We start from the raw sequence: 26,960 nt of genomic DNA, 5'->3' as shown, positions 1-26,960 counted from the left end.
AGGCTCCATACCAATTCAACACCATTTACTTCTGTGTTTACAAGTCAGAAGCAAATATACTTTGGGGTGAATTGTTGGGAATTTTCTGTTTACATAGGAGGCTTTGATGCATGTTCTTTTAAAAATTAAGTGCAGAACAATAAAAAACTAAAACAAATGACAGTTTGAATCTTTTAGTGTCCTGTCTTTCATTCTAGGTCAAAATAACTTCCTTGATCCTGATTTCCCCAAAGAGAAGGGCAGTAAAGTCCAAAGGAGAATCATTTTTTAATATCCTTGGGATTACAGACTAGTATAAAAGTTTGCAGAATATTTCTTAGGCTGTCATTGCTAGCTATGAAAAGTGTCTACTTCTTAAATATGTAAAAGCTATTTTAATATTCTTCCCTTTTTAAAGCAATGGCTATAAACATATAATTGTTTGACTGTGGGGGAAGGAAAGAAGGAAGGATTGTTTAATAAGCAGTTTTCACAAACATTTACTTGGCTTCAAGGAGTATTAAACCATAACATTTTCCTCATTGGCAGTGATCATTTATTGGAATAGGAATTACTGAAATGAGGCTTGCAGTAACCACATAAACTTTTCCTATTAGTAATTGCCTCTCTTTTCTCATTTTCATGTTAGAGAAACAAATACCAAAGCATGCCTTCCATCTGCTTCCAACTGCAAGGTTACTTTCTTTTGACCTTTATATTTGGCAGTTACTTCTACTTCTGGCTGGTGTAATAGTTATTCTTCTCCCTGGCTTTAAACACTTGATCTTTTACAGGCTTCTAATAGCCCCAAGTTCATTTTAGGATTTTTAATACATTATAAAACATTAATATAAACAGGAGTAGCAATGATTTAGACCCCTTTAATTTTAATTTTGTTATTTTCTAACTTGGGTAAGCCCTCATAGGTAAGTATAAATGGGTGTGGCTATCGCCTTTATTTTTAATTGCTAATCTTGGTACTTGAAAAGTACCTTGGGGGCGAGGGGACCTGGTAGGAAAGAGGCTATCACTTTCATTTTGTCTCTGCGTGGTATGCCATCAACAATATTTTACTTTGGAGAAGTAAGTTATTTTATTTGGAAGAAAAACATTCCCTATTTTTATTTTTTTTAAGTAATAAACATTTTTATTTATAGTTTTGGGTTCCAACTTTTATCCCTCTTTCCCTCCCTCCTTCCCTTCCCCCTTCCCTGAGGCAGTAAGCAATCAGATATAGATTATATATGTAAGATTATGTAAAACATTACCACATTAGTCATTTTGTATAAGAAAACTTGAATAAAGAAAAAAAAATGAAAGAAAGTGAAAAATAGCATGCTTCAGTCTGTGTTTCCTCAATATAAGTTCTTTCTTTCTAGGTGGATAGTATGTTTCATCGATAGCCCTTTGGGATTGTCTTAGATTTTTGTATTATTGAGAATAGTTAAGTCTTTCACTGTTCTTCATCAAACAATATTGCTGTCTCTGTTTACAGTGTTCTCTTGGTTCTGCTCTCTTCACTATATGTCAGTTCTTATAAGACTTTCCAGGACTTTCTGAAGTCATCCTGCTTTGTCATTTCTTATAGCACAGTAATATTCCATCACCATCATATACCACAGCTTGTTTAGCCATTTCCCAGTTGATGGGCATTTATTTGATTTCCAATTCTTAGTCACCACAAAAAGAGCTGCTATAAATATTTTTGTGCAAATAGGTCTTTTTCTCTTTTTGTATTTCCTATTAAAAATAGTTAACAGTATTAGATTTCCTAGTTATTGACATTTTAAGAAGCTTTTGATAATGCTTTCCAAATATCACAGTTTTTTGTTTTAAAACATCGTGAGAATATAATCTCTCTCTCTTTAACCTAGCACCCATTGCTCATCTTTCCATTAAGTATATATAAGGCTTTCTTTGAGCAGTGATCTTTTTTCTCAGGTAGAATGCCATGTCCCATTTAAAAAACATTGCTTGATTTACTATTATCATCTACTGCCACCTCTTGTCTCTAGCAATATATAGTAATGTCTTTTCCAAATGCCATTATTTCATTGATAACTATGAATAACTTTTTATAACTTTTTTTATAACTTTTAAATCAGTGTTTTATCCTGAGTTTTTTTACTGGATAGTTGTTGGTGCCATCCTAAATCTGAATTATTTCCTGAGATCCAAAAAAGTGAATGAATGGTATAAAAATGCACAAGATGGTGAAATATATTACTTTTTGGAACAACAGATTTTAAAAAATCAATATAGAGTTTTAACTACCAGTTGCTTTCAATTCACTTAACATCTCTAAACACCCTGAATAAGAATTCTAGCTATCTTTGTATGAGAATAGTTTCCAAAAATTGGGGTTATGTTATCCATAATACATTTTTACTTTCCAGATATATTTAAAGGTACAGCCAATATCTTGTATAATTTCAAATGCCCCAATAGTCTATATCAGTATAATGATAGCAAATATGCTATAAGTTAAAAGAAAAAAACCACTACAGTATATTAATTTAGAATTTTATTCAGTCAATGAAGAAATTTAAGTTTTATTAAATATACAGTAAGCTCTGGCATGGCAAAATAATGATTAATTTGGTTACTCTGAGCAAGCTACCAAAAATACCAGTGCATGGGTTCCTAATTTTTTATATCACTTTACATTATAACTTTGCCAATTATAATAGAATCTTTCTTTGATGTACCTTAGGCGTTATTGTCCTTAGGAATATGATTTCTTATTGACCCAAGGAATTGAGTGGATCAATATGATCCAGAGGTGAAACTCAGCTGCATTAGTGAAGGGAAAAAATGCTAATGCGATCTTAAACTTCATTCAGTAAATACAAATGTGCACAAGGGCATGACTTCCAGGGGTATTCAGCTACATAGGAGAGGACTGAGGTATGAGGATTGACAGGGTAAAGTAACAGTGGTTAAGATAAGGGACTCATGATGGGAGTAAGTACATAGATGAACTAGTTAACTGTAGAAAAAGAATGAAGAGCAGAAAACGAATCCATGGCAAGAATAATAGCCTAGATGAATATGGAAGAATATTGAGGTGGAGGTCAAGGTGAAGATAAATCTAGGTTTAGGAGGAATGAGGAACTATGAGATGAAAAGGCAAAAGATGATGATCAGAGAGGGTTATGTCAGAATTGAAGATCATGGAAAAAGAACGTTTTGGGGATCTTAGTGAGATGAAAGATATGATCACCCCTTGGTAGAGATGGAACACTAAATAAAATGAACAGTCATATAAATTTTATTTTTTTAAGAGACTTCAGGATAAAGGGTAGTACAAGATGGGAAAGAGATAGTTTCAAGGCAGGGGGAAGTATTGTGAGATCTATAGTTTGTGAGGTTTGGGTCTTACTATTTGGAACATTTTCCTAAGTAGGTAATTTTCCTCTCTGAGGAAATGTATAATGGGAGGAATGCTTATGCTATCTATCACATGGGGCTTTATGAGAAATGTACTTTGTAAATTCTAAAGAGGTATAGTTAAGTCTTTCACTGTTCTTCATCAAACAATATTGCTGTCTCTGTTTACAGTGTTATTGTTGTTGTTAGGAAAATAGCTCTTTTTAAAATACATATTAAAGACATTATAGCATATAAAAGAATGCTAATAGTTATTTTATGAGAGACAGTGTGGCAGAATAGACAGGGCCAGCCTTAGGGTCAGGAAAACCTGAGTTCAAGTCTTCCATCTGACACATACTGGGTATGTGACCATGAATAAGTTACTTAACTTCTTAGTGTCACAGGACAACCTCAAAACTATGAGCCTTGATTATCTACACTAGTAAAAGGTATTTTTACATTGGAGTTCTCCACACTGATGAAATCACAGGTCAGGACAGATAAATAAATGTGTCACCAACATTGAAGAAAAGAGATTTTATTGCAGAATAAATTAAGATCATAGTTATTTAGTATATTGATATACCTTCAGAAAAATGGCATACAAGATGCCGTTTGGCTAGAGTACTTTAAATGTGTACTAGTATTTTGTCCTTAAACTGTATATAAGTTATCAGTAAGAGTTTGTGTGTAATTTTTACATTTGGAAAAGAAAGCTTTTTTTTTTTTCCTTTTCAGAACCTGTGTGGTGTCCCTATCTCCTTGTTCCAAGGGCTGCCTTAGCCTTAAAAGCATTCTTGCTACACCAGCCATGGAATGAACAGTATTCTTTGGACATTTCACATGTGTAAGGCTTTTACATTTTCATTTATTTTTTTCCTAGTTTTATTCAGTATTTGAAGGAAATCATAAAATTGACCCACATATGTGGGGCCTAAATGAAATAAGGAGACTAAGGAAAATAAAGTAGAGAAATATAAAATTGTCTGAAAGAAGCTTGGGGACAAAGTTAAATGAGAATTTTGAGTACATTTTTTGCACTCAGATGTTTGTAGCTTCTTAATATTGGGTATTCAAAGGACTAAGAATGTATGGAAAGGAGTGTGAGTATGGCTAGTGAAGACTCTGTATACTAAAGACGATTTTTGTCCCATTTATTAAAAATCATTCATAATGAGACTGGGTTTGAGATTGGTATTTAAGTGATATGGAAGATACAAAGACTGAAGTGAGTGATGTCTAACATAGGACAGTAGAGATTTAGGGAATTTCTAAGTAGTTTATTTACATAAACTACATAGTTGCTTACTGTCCACAAAGGTATAATAAAAGTACACCTGGTCTGCATGAAATATGTATTTTCTTCTTTGAAATCCTATAACAAAAAGTATGTGCTAAGTCCATTTTTTTCCCTTAAGGCAGAAAAAAAGGTAAATTTAGGTTAAAAGTATGCATTAACAATGTTAACTAAGACTCCCAGGAATAGAACCAAGATGGTGGAGTAGAGGAAGCACTCAGCTGAGCTCTCCCAACATTTCCCTCCAAACAACTTTAAAATAATGTCTCATCAATTTCTGAAATGGCAGAGCCAACAAAAGAGTGAGTCATTCTTCCAACCCAAGGCAGCTTAGGAGGTCAGAAAGGAGAAATCTGTGACACAAGAGTAGAGGCTGACCCAGTGCTCAAATGTGAAGAAAGTGGCCTACCAGTACCAGATTTCAAACTATATCTCCAAGTTGTAATCATGAAAACAGTCTGGTACTAAGAAATAGAATAGTGGATCAATTGAATAGATTAGATATACAATACATAGTAGTAAATAACCATTGTAATTTGGTGTTTCATCAATCCAGAGATCCAAGCTCTTGTGGTAAAACAGCATTTGACAAAAATTGCTGGGAAAACCAGAAAGCAGTTTGGAAGAAACAAGCAGGCTGATTTCAGAAAAACCTGGAAAGACTTACATTAACTAATGCAAAGTGAAGAGAGCAGAAAATCTCAAACCACATAGCAAAATAAGATCAAAATGGATAAATGATTTAGACATAAAGGGTAATGTCATAAGTAAATTAGGGAGCATGGAAGAAGTTACTGTCACATCTATGGATAATTGGAAGAGTTTATGACCAAATGAGATAGAGAGGATCATGGGAAGTAATATGTATTATTTTGATTATATGAAATCAAAAAGGTTTTGTACCAAGGAAACCAATTCAGCCAAAATTAGAAGGAAATCAAGAAACTGGGGGGAAAATATTACAGCATATTTTTCTTGCAAACACCTCATTTCTCAAACAAAAGGAACTTAGCCAAATTTATAACAATACAAGTCATTCTCCAATTAATAAATGATCAAAGGATATGAACAGGTAGTTTTCAGAAGAAGAAATCAAAGCTATCAATAATCATATCCAGAAATGCTCCAAATCACTTGACTAGAATATAGATGATACCACCTCACACCTTTCAAATTGGCTAACATGACACAAAAGGAAAATACCAAATGCTGAAAGGCATGTGGAAAAATTGGGGCACTAATGCACTGTTGGTGGATTTGTGAACTGGTCCACCTGTTTTGGAGAACAATTTGGAACTATTCATAAATGGCTATACTACTAGAATATCCTTTGATCAAGTAATATAATAACTAGGTCTATATTCCAAAGAGATAACAGAAAAGGTAAAAGGACCTATTTGTACAAAAATAGTTATAGCAGCTCTTTTTGTGGTGGCAAAGAATTGGAAATGGAGAGGATGCCTATCAATTTGGGGAATGACTAAAAAAGTTGTGGTATATGATTGTAAAGGAATATTATTGTTCTATAAGAAATGACAAATGGGCCGATTTCCAAAAATCTTGGAAAGACTTATACGAAATTATGTAAAGTGAAGTGAGCAGAACCAGAACAATTTACATAATAACAGCAATATTATATGATGATCAGCTGTGAATGACTTGACTGTTCTCACCAATGCAAAAAACCCATAATAAAAAATGATATCCACCTCCAGGGAGAGAACTGATGAACTCTGAGGCAGATTAAAGCATATTTTTGCGCTTTTTCTTTTATTATGTTTTCTTTTGTAACTTGGCTAATATGGAAACATATTTTCCATGACTTTACATGTGTAATCAATATAATATTGCTTACCTACTCAGTGGGTGGGAGAAGAGTAGGAGGGAGGGAGAATTTGGAACTCAGAATTTTTAAAAATGAATGTTAAAATTTTTTTAATGTTACTGGGAAATATTTAACAAAATAAAAGCACATTGAAAATAATATTAATAAGATTGAATAGGTTGTTGATATTTTAATATTTTTTTCAAAAACTGCTCATTGTTCACTAAAAAGAATAAAATTTCTAATGAGACATTAAAAGAATTTCATTCTGAATTAGAGTCTGAACTGTGACTTTTAAGACATGAATTTCCAAATTTCTTGCTTCTAATTTCAACAAATCTTGACTGTTATTGTCAGAGTATTTTCTAATGACCAGTTTCACATTCCTCATTCTTGTTAAATCTATCTGTGATACTTAAAAGATTATGGTTGGAAAAGAACAACTATTGTCACACTCTTTTAAAAGGGAAGAAAATGGAACCCAGAAAATATAGGTCCTTGGATTTGACTTCTGGAAAAATTCCAAAATGTTTTTATAGGGATTGTTAGTGAACATTTAGAAAAGGAAGTCATAATGCTCACAAAGAGCTGTAGTGATATCATCAAAACCCAAACTACCTTATTTTCTTTTGTTTCTACACTGATGGGTCAGTATAGAATCATTTTCTTGAGACATGTACCATGTATGAACTCAAGAGTCTAGCAAATATCTTGCAGAAAATAGTCATAAACATTTTCTTGGATTTTCACATGAAGCGGCCATGTGTATGTATATTGTAGTTAAGAATAAGATTGTAACTTAGGATGAAATATATTTAACTTTAAATCTTTTCTACAGTGATTATCCAGAAAGTGAAGATGTTAAAAATCAGCTGCAAGAACAATTGAATTCCTTGTCTAAGTAAGCATTCTTTAAGTATATTTTGTTTGAAGAAATGAAACTTTGAAAGATCAAAGCAGGGTAATTTTTTTTCTGGATTTCATACCATAAGTATAAAAGATTCTGTTTCTTGAGAATCAGCTCTTTTTTTTTTTTTTTAGAAAACTTGTTTTTGTAATTTCTGCTGTGACAGAAATCTGTATTAAGCAAGTTAATATTTTAGTATTAAATTATCTGATAACATCATAGAAGTAGAAGATTTGTGGGTAATTGGTAAAAATAGAAATGGATTCATTTTGTCATGGACATTGTCCTACAAAATTGTGTTAGTTAATCATACTCAAATTTGTCATATTTCATTATTCAGAATATCTTGTTTTTAATTTCAGTACCTAGATAGTAATATTTAGATTTGAAATTAATATAAATTTTTAAAGAAATCTATGCCTCTATGTTTGACTTGGATTAATAAATGATAGAACTCATATTTAGTTATATTAATACAATCCCTTTCTTCTCCAGATGACCTAGAACAGTTTCAAAAGGAATACTGAAATTTACCCTTCTCTGCATATTGTGTACCTGAAAAGTGTCAAAATAACAATTACATAGATAATTTATATTATTCCTATGATTTAACTGGTTTTTCCAAAATCATGAATTTGAAATATTGCAAGAGTTAACCAGTATGAAGACAATCTCATAGCATCATGCAGTAGTTTATAAAGACTATACACTGAACCTAAAATGTACATGCCATGTATAAATTACCCAGTGGGCAAAGTGTAGAATTTGTACTTAAATATCTAAGTTTTCAAACTTTGGCAAACTTTCAGAATTACTGAATAATGATTTCTTTCTCTTTCACGGGTTCTGAATCTACTTAATTTACATAGGATTTTTCACTATAAAAATACATCTCTTGTAATTCTTTCAACAATTTGGAATTCTTATTCTTTTACTGTTTAACTCAACTTCTTTGTCTCATGGCTTTCTGTTTGCAGTGACCTAAAGAGGCTCTTGCTTGATCCTGAATTTACAATCTTGCAGAGATGCCTGCTTGTTGCAAGGTAACATTGTATACTTGATGGATTACCTATAAACCTCAGGCCAGACCAAATAAATAATTTTCGTTTTGTTTTTCATTAAGCTTTTTTTAGGAGTATCTAAAGTTGGAAGGAACTTTAGATATAATTTGACCCAGCACCTTCATTTAGTTAAGAGTTTAAATCCTACTGTTAAGTTAGAGAATGCTTGCTGTCTTCAGGATGGGATAGGGAAGGGAGGGAAGGAGAAAAATTTGTAACTCATAATCTTACAAAAATGAATGTTGAAAACTATCTTCATATGTAATTGAAATTAGAGAATGCCCATTCATCCATTCACTCCCTCACCCATCCATTTGTTTTTATAATTTACTTACTTTTGTTAATTTCTGAATATATCTCCTCCCTCTGCTACCCTTAGTGCTGGCCCTTTGAACAAAGATTTATAAAGAAAAATATAGCTAAAATCAGCACACACATAGAATATGTTTGACATCACATGCAGTTCTCTTCACCCATAGTCTCTGACCTCTGCAATGAAGCAACATATGGATTTTCTCACTTCTTTTCGGGGGCTAAGCTTGTTCGTTATTATTAGCTAGCGTTCATTTTCAATTTTTTTCGCTTTTGATGTAGTTTTCCTGTCTGCTTATTTCCGTCTACCTCAGTTTGTCTAATTCTCCCTATACTTCTCTGAATTCTTCATATTCTTCATGACTTAGGGAGCATTAGTATTCTATTATATTCTTGTACCATGACTTGTTTAGTCATTCCCTAATCATTGAATATCTAGTTTATTTTCAGTTATATGCTATCACCAAGGTGATACTCTGGATATTTTGGTGAATTTAGGACTTTTCTTTCTATCTTTGACTCCTTTGGGGTATATGCCTAACAGTGGAATCTGAGTCAGTAGATATGGGTTTTTAGTCACTTTCTTAGGATAATTCCGAATTGCTTTCCAGGATAGTTGAACCATTTTGTAGCTCCACCAGTTCCATGTTAGTATGCCTGCATTTCTGTAACCCCTCCAACATTGACTTTTTCCATGTGAAACAATTCCTGATCATATTAACGGGAGAGACATGTGCTTTGATGTATAGGCATATACAAAGTAATGTTTTTGAGTAGAAGAAGAGGATGCAATAAGGGGGATTGGGAAAGGCTCCTTGATGGGAATTGAATTGACTCTTGATAGAAACGAGGAATTAACAGAAGCAAGGGTGATTCTGGGTGGTCTGCTAGGCATAAAGGATAGCCAGTGCTGAGGCAGAGATTGGAGGTGGGATGTTATTAATTCACATAAAGGAGAATAATCTTGGGGCTGAGCCCGGTTGTGGAGGTTTTGAAATTCCCAACTGAAGTACTCATAGAAGGAGGTAATAGCTACCAAGCATCAGTAGCAAGTTACTGAACACTCACCATGTGCCAAGCACTGTGCTAACACTGGGCAGATACAAACACTGTTTCTGCTCTCAAGGACTGTGTGTTCTGGAGAGCTGCTGGAGGTGATTGGGCAGGGAGGTGACGTGATCTGAACCTTAAGAAAATCACTTTGGTATTTGTGTGGAAAGTGGATTTGAGCAAATTGAAACTGAAGGCACAGAGACCCATTAAGAAGCTGTTGCTGTCTAGTTAAGGTGAGAAGTGATGAGGGCTTAACAAGAGGCATAGCTGTGTAAGGGGTGCTATGGAGTTAGAAACAACAACACAGTACTGATTGGATATGTGGAGTGAGTGAAAGTGGGAGGGTGAGGCACTCATGGGGGTTGTGTTATCTGCATGTTAGAAAGATAGGGGTGCCCTCCACAGAAAAAGCATTTAGGGGAAGAAAGGAGGATAATGATAATGAATTTGATGTGGTGCTGGAGAAGATTTTGAGAATCCCTTAGACAGCAAGGATACCGAATCAGTCAATAATTAAAGAAATTAATTCAGGATATTCGCTGAAAGGTCAGATACTAAAGACGAAGCTTAATTACTTTGACCACATAATGAGAAGATGGGACTCATTAGAAAAAAGCCTGATGTTTCAAAGATTAAAGGTGAAAGGAAAAGGAGACAGCAGAGGATGAGATTGATAGTGTCATGGAAAGAACAAACATGAACTTGGCTGGACTTTGAAAGATAGTGGAAGATAGAAAAGCCTGGCATTCTATGGTCATTGGGGTCACAGAGTCAGACACAACTGAACAACAACAACAACAACAACAACAACAGTGGAGCATCCAATTAGAAATGTCTCATAGCTAGTCAGGGTGATAGGTTGAATATTGAGATCTTTAAGTTATCAGCAAAGATAAGGTCACCAAGTAAAAGAATATAGAAAGAGATGAGGGCCCAGGACAGATCCTCAAGACACATAATATGGATAATAATCGAGCAAAGAAGACTAAAGATGGGAATCAAGAAAGAACAATGTCAGTAAAACTCACAGAGGAAAGAGTATCTGTGAGAAGAGAGTACTTGTCAGTGTCACATGCTACATAGAGGTCAAGAAGAATCAGGATTCACTAAAAGTCCATCAGATTTGGCAATTAAGAAATCATTGCTAAATTTGGACAGAACAGTTTTCAGTCAAGTAATCAGGTCTGAAGCTAGATTGCAAGGATTTGAGAAGCGTTTAAGAGGGAGAGGAGAGCCCAGGTATGGCAAGCTTTCCTGAGACTGACAGGGAAAGAGAGGATATAGGTAGTACAGTGTCTTGAAGGGAATGGTATGGGCAGGTGAGAGGTTTTTTTGGGGGGGAAGGGGGGTGTTTTTCCCCCTCAGAATTTAGGCAACTTGGAGATATTTATAAGCAGCAGTGAAGGAATCAGTAGATGAGGAGAGATTGAAGAGTAGAGAGGAGGGATAATTAAGCAGGTATTCTGCTGGAGACAGAAAAAAAAATGGGATCACAGGTACACCTGTATGGGAAGAAGAGAGATCATCTCTTCAGACAGTTCAGTAAAGAGAGAATATGAGATGTTGTCAAGAGGTTTAGAGAAGTGGAAAAGGGGCAACTCATGGCAAATAGCCTCTGTTTTCTCAGTAAAGTATGAAGCAAGGTCTAGCCTTCCTAAAATGATGGAGGAGTGTTGTGAAAGGCAAAGTTTGAAAAAATTGCTGTCTGGAGTGGAACCGAAGGTCAGTTATTCATTCAGAACAGAGGATCCATTATTCATTAGTGCCAGACTCTGTGACCCCATTTGGAGTTTTCTTGGCAAAGACACTAGAGTAGTTTGTTATTTCCTTCCCCAGCTCATTTTAGAGATGAGAAACTGAGGCAAACAGGGTTAAGTTACTTGCTATGGGTCACACAGCTAGCAAGTTTTTGAGACCAGATTTGAACTCGGGAATATCAGTCTTTCTTGCTTCATCCCCTGTGCCACCTAGCTTCCCAGAGGATCACTTAGGGAGGAATAAAAGGATTGATTTGACTTAGCAAGGACCCAGTAGAAATTAGACAATATACATTTGTAGGGGACAATGTAGTACAAGAGCAGAAACAGAGAAGGCAGATGGTAGGAGTGATACGAGGTTGGTCTTCGGCAAAGAATTAACAGCAAGTGATAATTTTCCCCCCCATTTACATTATCAAGAGGAAAGTCCCCCCTGCCTTCTTAGCAGAACTCTAGACTATGAAATGGCCTTTACATGTTGCTTGTAAGAATCATGTAAAGGCCATTTCATAGGATGTAATATTCAGAGGGACCTATGAGTTCTACTTATCCAACCTCCTGATTTGTAAACACCAGAAAATAAGAGTCAAGATTCAACTTGTCTGAAGTCCCACACTGAGTATGTGGTAGAGATGGGATTCAAACCCTGGTTATATCTTCCTTCAAATTCACCTCACTTTCCATTAATACTACCACGTTTAAAACAAATCTATCTTGGCAAGTGACTTTGTGTAGCCTTATGCATGTCCAGCTTCTTCTTTAAAAGTTTCAGTATAAAGCTTATCTGCCCAGAATATAAAGTATTGACTGCTTTCTATATATAATATAACTAATAACCCAGGGGAAACTTTATAATGTGAAATTAATCTACTCAAATCTGATAGTTTTCTAGATTTGAAAATCTGACGTTGAAGATTTGAAAGCCTTTTTATACATTATCTCATTTGATTCTCACAACAACCCCATGAGATAGATACTGGCTCCAGTATTACCTTTGCAGATGGAGAAACTGAGACTCAAAGAGAGGGTATTTCCTTGCTCTTGGTCATATAGCCAGAAAATATGGTCGGTAGAATTAAACCCAGTTGTTGCTACAAGTCCAGCACTTTTTCAACTATAAATTGTGATCAATTATATGTGTCTAGCTGTAGAACTTTGTTAAAAGGATTCTTCCTTGGACCAGGAGAGGCATAAATTTAAGCCTGCAAATAAAGGCAAGCAGTAGCAGAGAAACAGTATGTTATTTGAAAGACATGCCATTCTTAGAGCTACCCACCAAGTCAGGCTGCCTGTTGAATTTTGTGAGGGAGGTTTGTTGATGTTCTGTTGATGTTGATGTTGATGCCCTGAGATGTTCAAGCTTCTTGTGCTGCTGGGTCATATGAAGGGACTGAGTATTCAGAAGGTTTACTGTACATATGTATCTGTGCACTGGCTTTGATTTTCACTTCTCAGGCTGTACGGTGATGAATCAGAGCTGCATTTTTGGACTGTTGCTGCCCATTATTTGCACAGTTTATCCCAGGAAAAATCAGAGAGCTCAATAGACACTGATAATATTTCCCTGCCTCAGGAAAAGGTGACCAACCCACTGGATATTTGTTATGACATACTCTGCGAAAATTCATATTTTCAGGTATTGCCATTTTTCTTTTAAGTTGTTTAAAATGATAATCTTGAATGTTTATAAGTCTTATCAGTGGACTGTTATAATAGCCTCATTAGTCTCCCTGCCTTATAGCTCTGTGCTGTAATCTTTCCTCCTCAGCTACCAAATTGATATTCCTATAACATGCCACTCCCCAGTAAACTCCAGTGGTTCCCTCTTACCTCTGTGGTTAAATATGAACTCTTCTGAGAGGTATTTAAAACCTTTCACAAACTGACTCCAACCTACCTTGCCAGCTTTATTGCATGGTATTTCCTTTCGTACACTGTTTGGTCCAGCCAAAGAGACCTTGCTTTTTCACATATAACCCACCATTTCATATACATCTGTGTATATACTGCCTCCACTTAGAGAATTTCATCTCCTCGAAGATAGGGACTGTGCCATCCTTGTCTTTGTTTCCATAGTGCCTGGCACATAGTAGGTGTTTAAGAAGATGTTTGCTGATTGATTTTTACATCACAATCATTCCAGATATAGTTTCCTGTCACCCACCCCAGCTGAATCCTACCTTGTCACAGGGAAAAAAAAAAAACAAAAAAACACTGACTCTGCCTAGCAGTATATGCAGCATTCTGTTCCAAAGGCCCTGTTTCTCAAATGTTTAACTCATTTTCTTGCAGTTTTCTTTTGCTAGATCACTAAATTAAAATCTACTTTTCTTGACTTTGAAATTTGCTGGTTTTGAACTTCATTGTTATTCCAGATCTAACTAAAAGCTTTACTCAGCATTTTCATCTCTCTTACCTGTAAATTCTATCAAGCCACTTTTTTCATATGGGGACAAACACGCTCAAAACCCCTTAACAGATAAGGAATTAAAGAAACATTTAATAAAATTGTTTTACCAAGCTCTATAATTTTTACATTATAATATTAATTATCTGATGTATTTATGATCTAAGTTTAAGTAAAAAATTGTGTTCTATAGAAATTTCAGCTGGAAAGGGTGAATCTACAAGAAGTAAAACGGTCAACTTATGATCACACAAGGAAGTGTGCAGACCAGCTTCTTCTTTTGGGTCAGGTATATGAACTTTTAAATTTTATGAGTGTTTTAGTGTTAAGTGAAATTTTTATTTCAAGACTGCTTATTTTTTAGTTTTTTATTCTGCATTTATTGAACACCAAAAAAAAGAGAGGAATATTTCCATATATAAAGTAGAACAGAAAAAAGGATTATATGTGAAATTATTATTATATGAATTTTATACATTATTTTATGTGAAGAATTATATGTGAAATCCTTGGTCTGTTATGTACAACTTGATTGTGTGTGTGTGTGTGTGTGTGTGTGTGTGTGTGTGTGTGTGTATGGGGGGGGCGGAGATTTGAATTAAAATCCTACCTCAAAAACCTATTAGCTGGGTATATAGCAATTCATTTAACCTGTCAGCCTCAGTTTTTTGTGAGAATTAAATCAGATAATATGTGTAAAGCACTTGGCAAATTTTAAAAGTACTATATAAATACTAGCTTTTTTTGGCAACACAATTATCAGCTTACTTTCTCATTCCTTCTCATTGAAAAAGGAAAACAATCCTTATAACAAGTAAGCATAGTTCAGCAATATAAATAAACAAATTATCCATGTCCAGAAATATATTTCATTCATACCTTGGGCCTCTCATCTGTCTCTGGGTTTGTGACTGATCATTTCATTGATAAGATATTATTACATCATTTCAAGTTGGAGGTTTTTTCTGTTCTCCAAGTTTTGCCCATTTTACTCTACATCAATTCATGCAAGTATAAGTGTGTTTCTCTGAAATAAACCCCTACATATTAAGAATGACAGGATCGCCTCTTTAAAATGTCTCCCCCTTTTTGAGTGAAAAAAATGGAAATTCTATTCTGTTGGAAAGTTAACATTTGTACTTTAATAACAATATGTACACACATATATATGTAAGAAACACACACACACACACACACACACATTTTTTTCTCCCCTACACAATTTGGCAAAGTCACAAGGACCTGGTTCAGGTTCTACCTCTTACAGACACATTGGCCATGGGCAAGCACTTAGCCCCAAACACAGATCTCCAAGATTTTAAAATACAAACAAAATGTTTATATACATCAGTGGAGGAAATGCCTAATGTTTGCTTCCCTTGTACCCCCAACCCTCAATGCTATTTGTTTAAATTATTTTCTTGGGGTTGGAGGGTTGCCTTCTTAAAAAAAGAGAGAGAGAGAGAGATCCCTTTACTTTCATTTCCCAAAATATCCTTACCACTTTAAATAATTTTCACACAAAACTGAGTGGTGGCTGCTTGGGCCCTGTGTAAACTTAAGCATGATTTTCATTCATGGACTTCAAATAAGTAATGCCATATTTAGTTCCATTCTTGTCTAGATAAATAAAATATGTTTTAAGATTAAGAGCTTTCCTCAAGCCGTATTCTTTTGCCTTTGAATTGTTGTCTTTCTTACTTCCCAATTAATCCAATACCTGTCTCTCAAAAAGTCATGCCTTATAACAAAGAATATGAAAAAGAGGAAAAAGCAGTTCAACAAAACTTACAAATACATGGACCAAATGTGACATTATACGCAATGGCCATTATTTCTTAATAGGGATGGGCAACTCCCCTGTAAAATGAAGGAAGTAGACTGAAAGACCTCACACTTCCCTTCCATCTCTAAAGCTACAAATGCATGAACTGTTCACAGCGCTCCCTGGCGGTGACATTTTTCTATGCATTTTTGTCATTTTATGAGTGGCCTGTGGTTGTCCTTCGAATTGTTTTTAGAGGGGGGAATGTTGAAGGGGGGGGATGTTGAAGAGAGTCTTTTAAAAAAACCCTTCCTACTGAGAATCCCCTTCAGATAATAAGAGCTAACCTTTATATAACTTTTGTCTCAAGTGAAATATTTTGCATAGTGCCTGGCAGATAGGAGATGTTTAGTAGATACTTGTTCCCTCCCCTCTTTAAAGCTTCCAAACACTATCTCACTCAATCCACTCATCAACCCCGTGAAGCAAGTGAAATTATTGTTCCCATTTTGCAGAGGAGGAAACAGGCTTACAGAGTCACAAGAGTCACAAGAGTCACAGAGCTAGGAAGTACGTTAAACAATATTCAAACTCAAGTCACACTGATCCTACGTTTAACCTTCTATCCACTCCACCACAAAGCAATCTCTTAAACCAGAGGTAGTCGTTGTGTTTTCCTGTGTTGCCAGGTGCAGCCAGGTAGTGCAGTGGATAGAGCACTGGGTCTAGCCTCAGGAAAGCCTGACTTCTTTTTTTTTTTTTTTTTGGTGAGGCAATTGGGGTTAAGTGACTTGCCCAGGGTCACACAGCTAGTAATTGTTAAGTGTCTGAGTGTGGATTTGAACTTAGGTCCTCCTGAATCCAGGGCCGCTGCTCTATCCACTGCACCACCTAGCTGCCCCTTCTTTTTTTTTTAATCATAAAAGTATTTCACCATTTTCCAGCTACATGTAAAGATAGTTTTCAACCCCCGCTTTCACAAGATTCCTAGTGCCAGATTCGTCTTTCCCCTCTCTCCCCACCCAAGCTGTATTCTTCAATAGTCATTTATTAAATTCTGAATAAGAAAGCTTACATTGCTAGGAAAATTCTCATATTTAGAGAAACTTTTTCTTTACTTATTAGACAGACAGAGCTGTGCAGTTGCTTTTGGAAACCAGCGCAGATAACCAGCACTATTACTGTGATTCACTGAAAGCTTGTTTGGTGACAACCGTCACTTCATCTGGCCCTTCTCAGAGTACCATTAAGTTGGTTGCTACCAATATGATAGCCAATGGCAAGTTGGCAGGTAAGGCTTCATCCAGTGAACTATAACCTGAAGGTCTGGTAAACCAAGACATTCAATTATGGCAAAAATATTTGATTAAAATTTTCTTTTGATCCATCTTTTGTGGTTATATACTTGTGAAAAGGAAAAATAAAAGGAATCCTGGAAAAATTTATCATTCTTATGTATTTGTAAATGATAAACAGTTATTCTTACATCTTCTGTGTTTACCATTATAGACTCCATCACTATTTGTGCTTTTTATATTATTTGCTTCAGGTGAGTAGCAATGATATCATACATGGAATTCTCATTAAACAATGTCTTTAAAATTTAAGATAGAAACTTCAGCAAGCTATATGAGCCTATAGGATCTAGCAAAATGTTGATTTTTAACATACAATGAATTTTCTTTATTCCAAGAAATATAAATAGCTTTCTGATTTTTAGAAAGTTTTAATTTGATTTTCCTTTTATTCTTTATTTTCCAGAGGGAGTTCAGTTACTCTGTCTCATAGACAAAGCTGCTGATGCTTGCCGCTATTTACAGACATATGGTGAATGGAATCGAGCAGCATGGCTTGCAAAAGTAAGTAATTAATAATTCAGATTACTACACATGAAATAAAATCTCCTTGAGCTTTTGACTTGGGATATTGAAACATTTAGTTCTGAAATCATTTTTGTGCAGTTATATTATTAGCAACTTTCTTCTAAACTCTTATGGTCTTCTGACTATAAAAATGCTTTCCTTATATAAATATGTATGTAAATATAAAGTGAAAGGCTACATTGTTAGAAAATTATGTTTATCATATAAATTCACTTTTATTTGCAAAAGTATAAAAATGAGTAGTTAAATATTTCCTTAGACGAAAGCTGTTTCATTTCTCAAAAATGGTGGCATTATCACTACTTTCAGTAAAAGAATAAATACTGAAATTGAGGGCACACTGAATTTAAAGACCAGTTGTTTTTTGTTGTTTTTCGTAGTTGTTCAGACAGAGATCTACTTTCACATAAATACCTTTTTCTTTAAGTGTACCTTTTGTTTTCTTTTACTTTTGGACACCTTACAAAGGTTCGTTTAAATTCGGAGGAATGTGCTGACGTTTTGAAACGATGGGTTGATCATCTTTGCTCTCCACAAGTCAATCAGAAATCAAAGGCCATCTTGGTCCTTCTGTCCCTAGGCTGCTTTACAAGAGTGGTGGAGATGCTACACAGGTAAATCCAGGAGTACTTTAAAGCAGTTCTTATAATTGCACATTTAGTAGGTGTGGGTTCTGAAGTGAATGTTTGCTTCCAAGTAAATTTCAAATTAGGAGTTTTTTCTCCCTATAATTCAAATATAAAAGGATCCCTAAGTATATCAGGAACCAAGCATCTTAAAAAATAGGACTATGGTTCAGAATTATTTTGATAATGTATAAAATTGGTCAGCATTGGACAAAAATTAAATTAATAGCTTACATCTATTTCTTTAGCACATTAAAGCTTAGAAAGCACTTTTCTAAAGAATCCTGTGAGATTTGTTATACAATTTTATTTTAAACTCCATTTTATAGACAGGGGAAATGAGCTAAGGCTTCAGATAAATAGCTTGCCCCTGGATCCATAGCTAGTACATATTAAAGCTAGCATTCCAGCTCAGGCTTTTGCTGTTTCTGTTACTGCATACTGTAATATTCAGAAGTATAGAGTAGGCTAGGTACTAGAATATAATTCCATTGGTATAGGCAGTGCCCAGATGAGGAAACGCCCTCTGCCAATTCAGGTTGGCCCCTTCTCTGCATCTTATTTGCCCCGAGAACTGATAAATTCAGTGACTTGCCCATGATAATACAGCCAGTTGGTGTCAGGTAGGACTCGAGCATAGGTCTTCCTAGTTCTGAGGGCTGACCATCCACTACCCTACACTGCCTCAGTTTTCAGAAAGAACAAGTCAAAAATACTACGTTTAGGGTAATAAAGCAAACTAAGCAGAATCTAAGATGGAGAGTAATGACTGTTCATAGAAATGTAGCACTGTTGTTGGATTCCTAAGCAGGATTACCTCTCATTCCACATGTGTGAAAATTGTAAAAAGAATTCTTAAGAGTTTAGTATGTGCCAAATAATGTGTTCAGTGCTGGGAATATAGACAGAAAAATGGGATGGTCCCCAAAAGCTCACACACAAAACACATAGTTCAGCCTCAGAGCAGAGAAAGGCCCAGTGCTTTTTACGATGCCTTAGCAAATAGCTGTTAGTGTGTCTTCTTTGTTATTATTTCTACTGATAAACTATATATCCATCCTTGACATTGAACCGTTTGACTTTGGTGACAAAGACCTATTTTCTGAGTCAACAGTAGAGGGAGCTACATATTAAGTGCTTGTCTTGTGTGAAGTCCTGACTGACCACACCCAGCCTATCTTTTAAGTGAAAATTGAGTAGTATGTAGAATATGGTATTCTTCAGTCTAGGCTATAGGGGAGGACTGAGAAACTATTTGATTAATAGTTTTCTTCAGTATAAAGATCCCTTGCTTAAAGAATAGTGAAGACCTCCCCTGAGAACAAAATAAAGGGAAAAGAGTTTTCACATAAACAACCAAAGTTTTGTGTGGCATTACTATTCACAGGAATAATTTGTGGAAAGTCTTTGTATAAGCATGTGGGATCATGCTCATCTCCCTACCTCACCCATCTCCCTATACTCCCTTGCTGAAAGCTTTCAAGTTGAATACTAACACTTTTTTTCCTGTTTGCCAGCATGAGGTATTTTGATAGAGCTGCCTTATTTGTTGAAGCTTGTCTAAAGTATGATACACTTGAAGTAAATGAAGACACAAATATCCTTTGCACTGGGGTGTTTGTTCATGTTGTGAGTGGGGGGAGATATAAATGGGAATTGTTACTTATTTTGTGTCTGCAGAACATCAAGCATAGACTATATTGAGTAGAAAACATACAGTGAACTGATTGACAGATCTCGTTTAGAGGAATGATAGTGGATGTCTGCGGCTTGGGAAGTGGTAGAGGATGAAAATGCTGGAACACACATGGACTCAAAATGCATGTCAGGGGAGCATTCATACAGGCCATAAAATAAGTTTGCAGGAAGCGGCATAAGACAGGGATCAAATCTTGTTTTGGTTTTCTTTTAAAACAAAACAGAAAACAAAGAGATACAGATGAAGGGCAGACAGTGGTTTCGTTGGTTATGTAAACAAGGCATACATAAATAGCTGTGGTTATGGAGGCTTCTTGTATTTCTCTGGGAAATGTTTACCATTACTTTTCAATCTTAGATATTGGGATAAGGAAGATGTTTTACAGTCACTACATCCATTATCCCAGATATCTCAAAATCTGAGAAGATAAGAGTGTTTTGAAAACTTATAGGCTGTACTACCAAATTATTCATTCTATCCCACTCTAGAATTATAGTTAGTTTCTTTATTCTGTTTACAGTCACTTTAATGTTTTTCTTTGAGATGGAAAACGTGTGGGTATTTTACAGAAATTATACTTTAATCTATTGTCTTTCTCAATGTATTTTCTCACTTTTTAGAATTTTCTGCACATAACTGCCCAAGTTAGTAGGTGGAGAATACATGATTTGTTCCTATGAGACTAAACCACTGACTTACCCAGGCTCTCATAGGTAGTTAATAGTAGAGTCAGAAGAAAGCAAGCCTTAATCTTAGTGTTTGGCATTGTGGTTGAAGGCTTTTCTTTTGGAGAAGCCACTTAAAATGTCATAAGTAATACAGATATCGACTGCAAAAATGACTGTTTCTTGAGCTTTAAAGTGTTTGCCTATTCTTTTTTATCTACTTTTAAAATGTAACTTAAATTTGCTCATAAATATCTTTTCTCCTGCATTCTTAGTGTTCACTTGATTATTTTCTCAAGTTTTACTTGGGTTTAGCCTATAAAAGCATCAGTTAGCAGCTATTCCTGGAAAAACCAGCTTTGAGTTCAGGAACTTTATTGCAAGTAGGGGATCTTAGAGTAAAAATTTCCAATAAGTATTCCTCATACACAAGACGGGTTCATCAATGTAAAAGATAAAATGAATGAAAACACACCTGGGCAGATTATCTTGCTCATTACATCTTATTGTTCCTAATCTTTATAGAAATTATGCTTTAAATTATCAACATAGTATCTGATATATAGTCCTTTATATTCCCTCTGTTTGTAAACTATATCACTATGTACATCATCTGAATTGCCAAACTTCAGAATATATCACCTATCATTATTATCACTTATCTTTTAGACTCATGCCTACATGGTAAGAAGGCTCTTTTGGGGGGGGGGCAGTGAGGGTTAAGTGACTTGCCCAGGGACACACAGCTAGTAAGTGTCACCTGTTTGAGGCTGATTTGAACTTAGGTCCTCTTGAATCCAGGGCTGGTGCTTTATCCACTGTGCCACCTAGCTGTCCCCAAGAAGGTTCCTTATTGTAAATAACGATGACTACAAAATGCAAATTCTTCCTTCCTTAACCTTGGTTCATACAAAAATTAATCCTGGCAGTATATGCAGATTATGCCCGAAGTTTGAAGAACCTCGGTTTTAAACAGGGAGCTGTCTTTTTTGCCTCAAAAGCTGGAGCAGCTGGTAAAGATTTATTGAATGAGCTGGAACAGTCTAAGACTGAAATGACTGAAGAATGACAAATTTATGTACACCATAAGGATTTGGCATTGGCAAGAAGGTAGATAGTTTAACTGATCTTGCCATTAGTCACAGTCATAATTCAGAGAATGATGTGGATGCCATCAAAAAATGTATCTTGTAAACAGTGTACTTGTAAGGTGTCTTATCTTGTTATAAAGCTGTATGTGCAAAATAGTACCCAAGGATGTAACTTTTTAGAAGCAACTTCTGTATCCTATGTTTATCATGTGAAAAATATAAAACACTTCGGATTTTGTGACTATATTAAAGTTTTATAAAATTTTGGAGAGACCTAAAAATTCCTGAAATGTACTTTTTTATTTTATGATCTTAGAGTACAAGAGACAGGGTAAATGCTTGTCATTTGCTGAAAATCTGGGATATTTAAAAAATATATATATAGTGAAAGCTCTATGGGAAAATTAGAGTTCCTTTGCACTGTATATTTAGATATGTGTGTATATGTATGTATATGCATACATACACACACAGAGGATTAGGATCATTAGGAGGCAAAAATATTTTAATAAATCTGTTTCACAAAAGCGTTCTTTGCTTTTTCTTGCCTTGAACACACATCACCCTTACAGTTATTTGGACTGATGCGTCTGTTTTTTGCACCATCTTAGATTCATAGCTCAGAAGGTGAATTCTACCTTGTCGTTGATGAGTACCTTTGAATTTTTCCATTTAGTAGCATAGATCTTTTGGAAGGGGATGCAGCAAGGGAGGGGAGATAATGGCATTTTTCCATTGTAAAACATTCTTTTAAAAATAACTTCTTCTGCATCTTAACATATTTTGTTTTCCTTCTCATTCTTGGTGCTTTATTTCAGCAAATCTGAGACAGACATGTTCTTTTTACTTATACTTGTGATTGACAGGAATATTTTAGAAATCAAACCTGACTGAAATGTCACACTTAAACTGAATGAAAGTAGAACGTCAACATTTTTAGTTAGTGAATTCAATTCTGAAATCATTTGAAACTATTACATGACTTTAAAATCTTTATTTTAAGCAACTGTACAAATTTCTATATTATAACTACTTAAAATAATTATTTCCTATGTTTAAAAAAAGATGAATTTGCAGTTATCCAATGTATGAGAGCTACATATGTTTTTAACACTAAAAGTTTTTCCTCCCATGTGAAAATGGTATTTATCATAAATAAAGTTAAAATGTTAACTATATAATGAAACGATCAACTCATAGTTTTTTATATACATTAAAATGTGACTTCCACTTCTATAAACAGGAGACTTAAATGTTTTAGCTATAATGTGTCTTGTCTTCCTGCCAAATGCTCTGTATACCACAATGTACATTCCATTCACTGGATTACAAACAAAAATCTATATAATTATGTTGATGTGGGAAAAATAAATACACAGAAAGACTTGCCTTAAGGATTAACTTTTAAGCAATCAAGGGAAGTGTTAACATAAACAAAGCACTCTAAACACACCCCTTGGAATATTTATCATTAGGCCTCAGTAGAATGTACTTTATGCATCATCTACATATGACATAGAAAAATAGTTCTTTTAGAATGCATGATTGAGGGACATTTAACTTTGAATTATGTTCCATATCATGGGAATCTTAAGTGTACATTTTGGATTTCTGGTCTTGTGATGTCATGTTCAAGTGACCTCATTCTTGAGATCTCTATTTTCACTTTGTAGTCTGAGTGTTGTATTTGTATTTAGTGTTCAGCTTTAATCACTACCTTCTGTATGTGATGTCGATGGTATTAAATCATTTCAAAGACTCATTTAAAGTCACACACAAAAAATAAAAAGGTGAACAATGTCAAAACCATTGTGTTGTGATTTAGGTTAATGCATTGAAATGGAAAGATCACATGTCCTTTACCTTTCTTTGCGTCAGCTAAGCACGTGATTTTTCTGCTCACTTTTTGAATCAATAAATCGTCAAAATACAAAGTCCACTTAACCAACATTTTGATTTCATATAATATGTGACATCGCTGAGGGACCCTGGCTCAAAAACAACACTAGAGGAAATTCTTATTTCACTAGTACAGCCTTCTCTGTGGCTCTTTTTGCCTCAGAGAAACCAGCTCCTAGTCTTCAGTTTCAAGTTCATTGTGGGAATTAATGAAGATTTCATCTTTGTTGTGGAACACCAGTGACTGAACTCCCAAATAAGAGGATTTGACCCAGAATTTGTAACCAGTAGTGTAGGAAAATGGTTCCCACTACTTATCCCTCCCTAACACCTCTGCAGGCACTGCCTGAAGATCTTTTGGAAAGACAACAAATGTATGATTCAGGAATTATTTGGGGGTCAATGACCATATTCTGACATTGCCAACCCTTTAAGTAAAGCCTGTTACAAGAATCCCTCTATGCAAGGGACTCTCAGAACTGGTGACTTTTTGGTATGTTAATGTGATTGTGTCTATAATTTTGCTTTTCTCACTAATAAACTGGCTATGTTTTAAGCCTTAGATAAAGATAAGTGAAATACTGAATACATGGAGGTGACAATTCACACTAGACCATAGACTTGATAAGTATAACAAGAATAAAAATTGTGTTCTACAGCAGTAGAGTTCATAGAAAAGTTATTGTTTTTTCTTTTGGTTCCTTATTCCCAAAGAAGGGATTGTGTGGTACTGCTAACTGTGATAATTTCAGTCCTTGAATCCTACAGCCAGCTTTAAGGCCAGTGGGGACAACATGGATAATAAAGATAGTGGACTTATGAACAAGCAGTGTATTTTGTGCCAACACTTTTCAACAAGGCCTGGCTTGGTAGCATATTTGTAATCACTGCCAGTTACACAAATAGAAAATGTGGGTGCCTGCAAGGATGATGGTGCTGTCCACAGAAACGGGGAAGTCTGGAAGAGACAAAAATAAATTCTGGTTTTGGTCTTGTCTCATTTCAGAGGCAAATGGAATATTGAAGGGGCAGCTAGGTGGTGCAGTGGATAGAGCACCTTCCCTGGAGTCAGGAGTACCTGGGTTCAAATCCGGCCTCAGACACTTAACACTTACTAGCTGTGTGACCCCAGGCAAGTCACTTAACCCCAATTGCCTCACTAAAAAAAAGAAAAATCAAATGGAATATTGAGATGGAAAGGTCAAGCAGGCCCAATAAGCAAAGTGAGATTGGAATTCAGGAGCAGTTAGGCCTGGATTTGAAACTCATCAATTGTGATAAACCCATAGAAGATGATCATGATAACTGAGAAAAGTTATACAAAGAAAAGGGCCAAATATAGAACTCTGCAAGATACCCTCAGTTAAGGTGGGAAATAGACAAATGTCCTGTCATAGTCCAGTCATCATACAGTAGAACAGTAGAACCAGGAAAGAGCAGAACCATGAAAGAAAAAAAATTAAGCAAATCATTTGAATTACTGAATGCAGGGAATTACATGTGAATTTGGAGAATGAGAGGAAAGGCATTACAGGGAGGAATTAGGGTATGTAAAAACAAAAGATGGGAGTAAAACTTTATTTTTTAAAAGTATCCAGGAGGGGAATTTGGTCAGTAGCTGCTGGCAACTCAGATAAGATGAAAGGCTATTGGATTTAGCAAATAAGGGTATTACTAACCCTTGAGATCAGTTTCATTTGATTGGTGAAGTTAGATGCTAGATTGCAAGTGATTGCAGAATGAGTGAGACATGAGGAAGTAAAAGGAATAATGTAGAAGACTTCTTTTTGTTTTCTTCACCTTCATTTTCAAATATGCCCCCTTTCCTATGTAAAGAACCATTTGTAACTGTAAAAAAGGGGGGAGATCAGTTCAAAACTAAACTACATATTAAATGAGTCTGATAGTTTATACAATGTCTGATCCTCATCCTCTCCTACCCAACCCCACCTTTACAAAGAAGAAAAGTAATCGACTATGTAACATTCAGTTTTGATTTTTGTTCTTTCCATTTACTTTGTTGTAATCATCATGGTAGACAACTTCTATCAGTTTGGCTTAAGAAATATAGAAAGAAATAGAAATGCAGGACATCATCTGATTTTAAAGGCAGGACAGGTGAGTGGGTTTGGGGTTTTGGTGGGTGAGATTATTCCAAAGGTCAATGACTCTTTAAGGAGCAAGAATCTCAAGACAGCAGCTTCGTAATTCTGAAACTCCATCCAGACTTAAACAGACCTATGTCCTATTCCAATAAAACAAACGGAAGCTTTGCTTTATAAGTAGTTCTCTTCAGGACTGTTAATGCTGCCCACTTATAGTGGGCCCCTGGCTAAGACTTTGAAACTGTTCTCTGACTTTGGCTGCTATTAAATATCATAAATGTCTTTCATCTTGTTTGCTTGTTCAGCTCTAAAGAACACTCGGAGAGGCATGAAAACAAGGTGTTATAGGACTTGGCAAGTAATGCCAGACAAGCTTCAGAGGAGGGTTGTTGTAGACCTTGAGAACCAGATTCTTGATCTCCCAATAGGTAACCCTCAGGAAAATGGACAAGGGCCAAAGTCCCTAGGATACAGTTTCAGAAACTTGAGCCCACTGCTGAGCTGTGAGACACTGGGAAAAGTGGCTTTGTCACCATTAAGGTACCATACAGGGTGGGGATGACCGACCCAGCAATCTTTGGGGGATGATTTAAAGATCTCTAATTCTCCAGAGTTAACAACCACATACAGTTGAGAATGGAGCCTTAGTTCACACTTGATTGCAAAGTATTTCATCAGACAGGAGAGATTGGACAGAAACAGCTGAGAAGATTTTAAGACAAAATCTACAGTCAGATGAAAGAGATTCTCCAGTTTACTGTCTAGAATGTAAGACTTCTTCGAAGGGATAATCTTAGAAATTGAAAGGGGCAAGAGAATTGGTTGGGCATGAAGTAGAGGTAAAGAGATAGGTTATATTTAATGATAGTGTTCTTTGAAAATAATAACTATTCATAAGAACCCCCTCAGTGTGAAAACAACCAAAAAGTGGGATTTACCACTAAAACCAACTCACTGTTTTGTGTATAAATTTTCCCTGTACCCCCCCACCCCAACCCCTGGTCAGAATTTGTGATTTCATCTAGCAGGGAATTACTTTTATGGTTATTATCCCCACTGTTGGAGATCAGCAACTCTTGATAACACTGGCTTTTGAGAGTTGCTAGGGGCACTGATCAAGAGTAACTTGCCCATGGTTCCATCACTACTGAGAATTGGCAGAATTTGAACTCCAGTCTTCCTGACTCTAATGGGGATAGAGCGTCAGCCTTGGAGTCAGAAAGACCTGAGTGCTGCCTCTAATCTTTATTGGCCTCA

General features: G+C 35.4%; 1 protein-coding gene across 2 annotated transcripts in view; it reads left to right on the top strand.

Annotated features, from left to right (window-relative positions):
- The window catches only part of WDR11 (WD repeat domain 11), an 85,744-nt gene extending 62,239 nt beyond the window's left edge, over positions 1 to 23,505 (top strand). For both annotated transcript variants that reach the window (XM_043985898.1, XM_043985897.1), the window contains exons 20-29: positions 4,090 to 4,198; positions 7,312 to 7,374; positions 8,358 to 8,423; positions 13,019 to 13,199; positions 14,164 to 14,259; positions 16,861 to 17,026; positions 17,497 to 17,594; positions 18,087 to 18,232; positions 19,762 to 19,841; positions 21,520 to 23,505. In XM_043985898.1, coding sequence (XP_043841833.1) covers positions 4,090 to 4,198; positions 7,312 to 7,374; positions 8,358 to 8,423; positions 13,019 to 13,199; positions 14,164 to 14,259; positions 16,861 to 17,026; positions 17,497 to 17,594; positions 18,087 to 18,232; positions 19,762 to 19,841; positions 21,520 to 21,677 — 1,163 coding nt within the window. In that variant the 3' untranslated portion in view covers positions 21,678 to 23,505. The remainder of the gene's footprint in view (positions 1 to 4,089; positions 4,199 to 7,311; positions 7,375 to 8,357; positions 8,424 to 13,018; positions 13,200 to 14,163; positions 14,260 to 16,860; positions 17,027 to 17,496; positions 17,595 to 18,086; positions 18,233 to 19,761; positions 19,842 to 21,519) is intronic.
- The last annotated feature ends 3,455 nt before the right edge of the window (positions 23,506 to 26,960 follow it).

This window comes from Dromiciops gliroides, chromosome 2 (assembly GCF_019393635.1).
Source record: "Dromiciops gliroides isolate mDroGli1 chromosome 2, mDroGli1.pri, whole genome shotgun sequence".
Lineage (NCBI taxonomy): Eukaryota > Metazoa > Chordata > Mammalia > Microbiotheria > Microbiotheriidae > Dromiciops > Dromiciops gliroides.
Note: the sequence above shows the minus strand (reverse complement) of the source record. Positions and strands in the feature narration are given on the sequence as shown.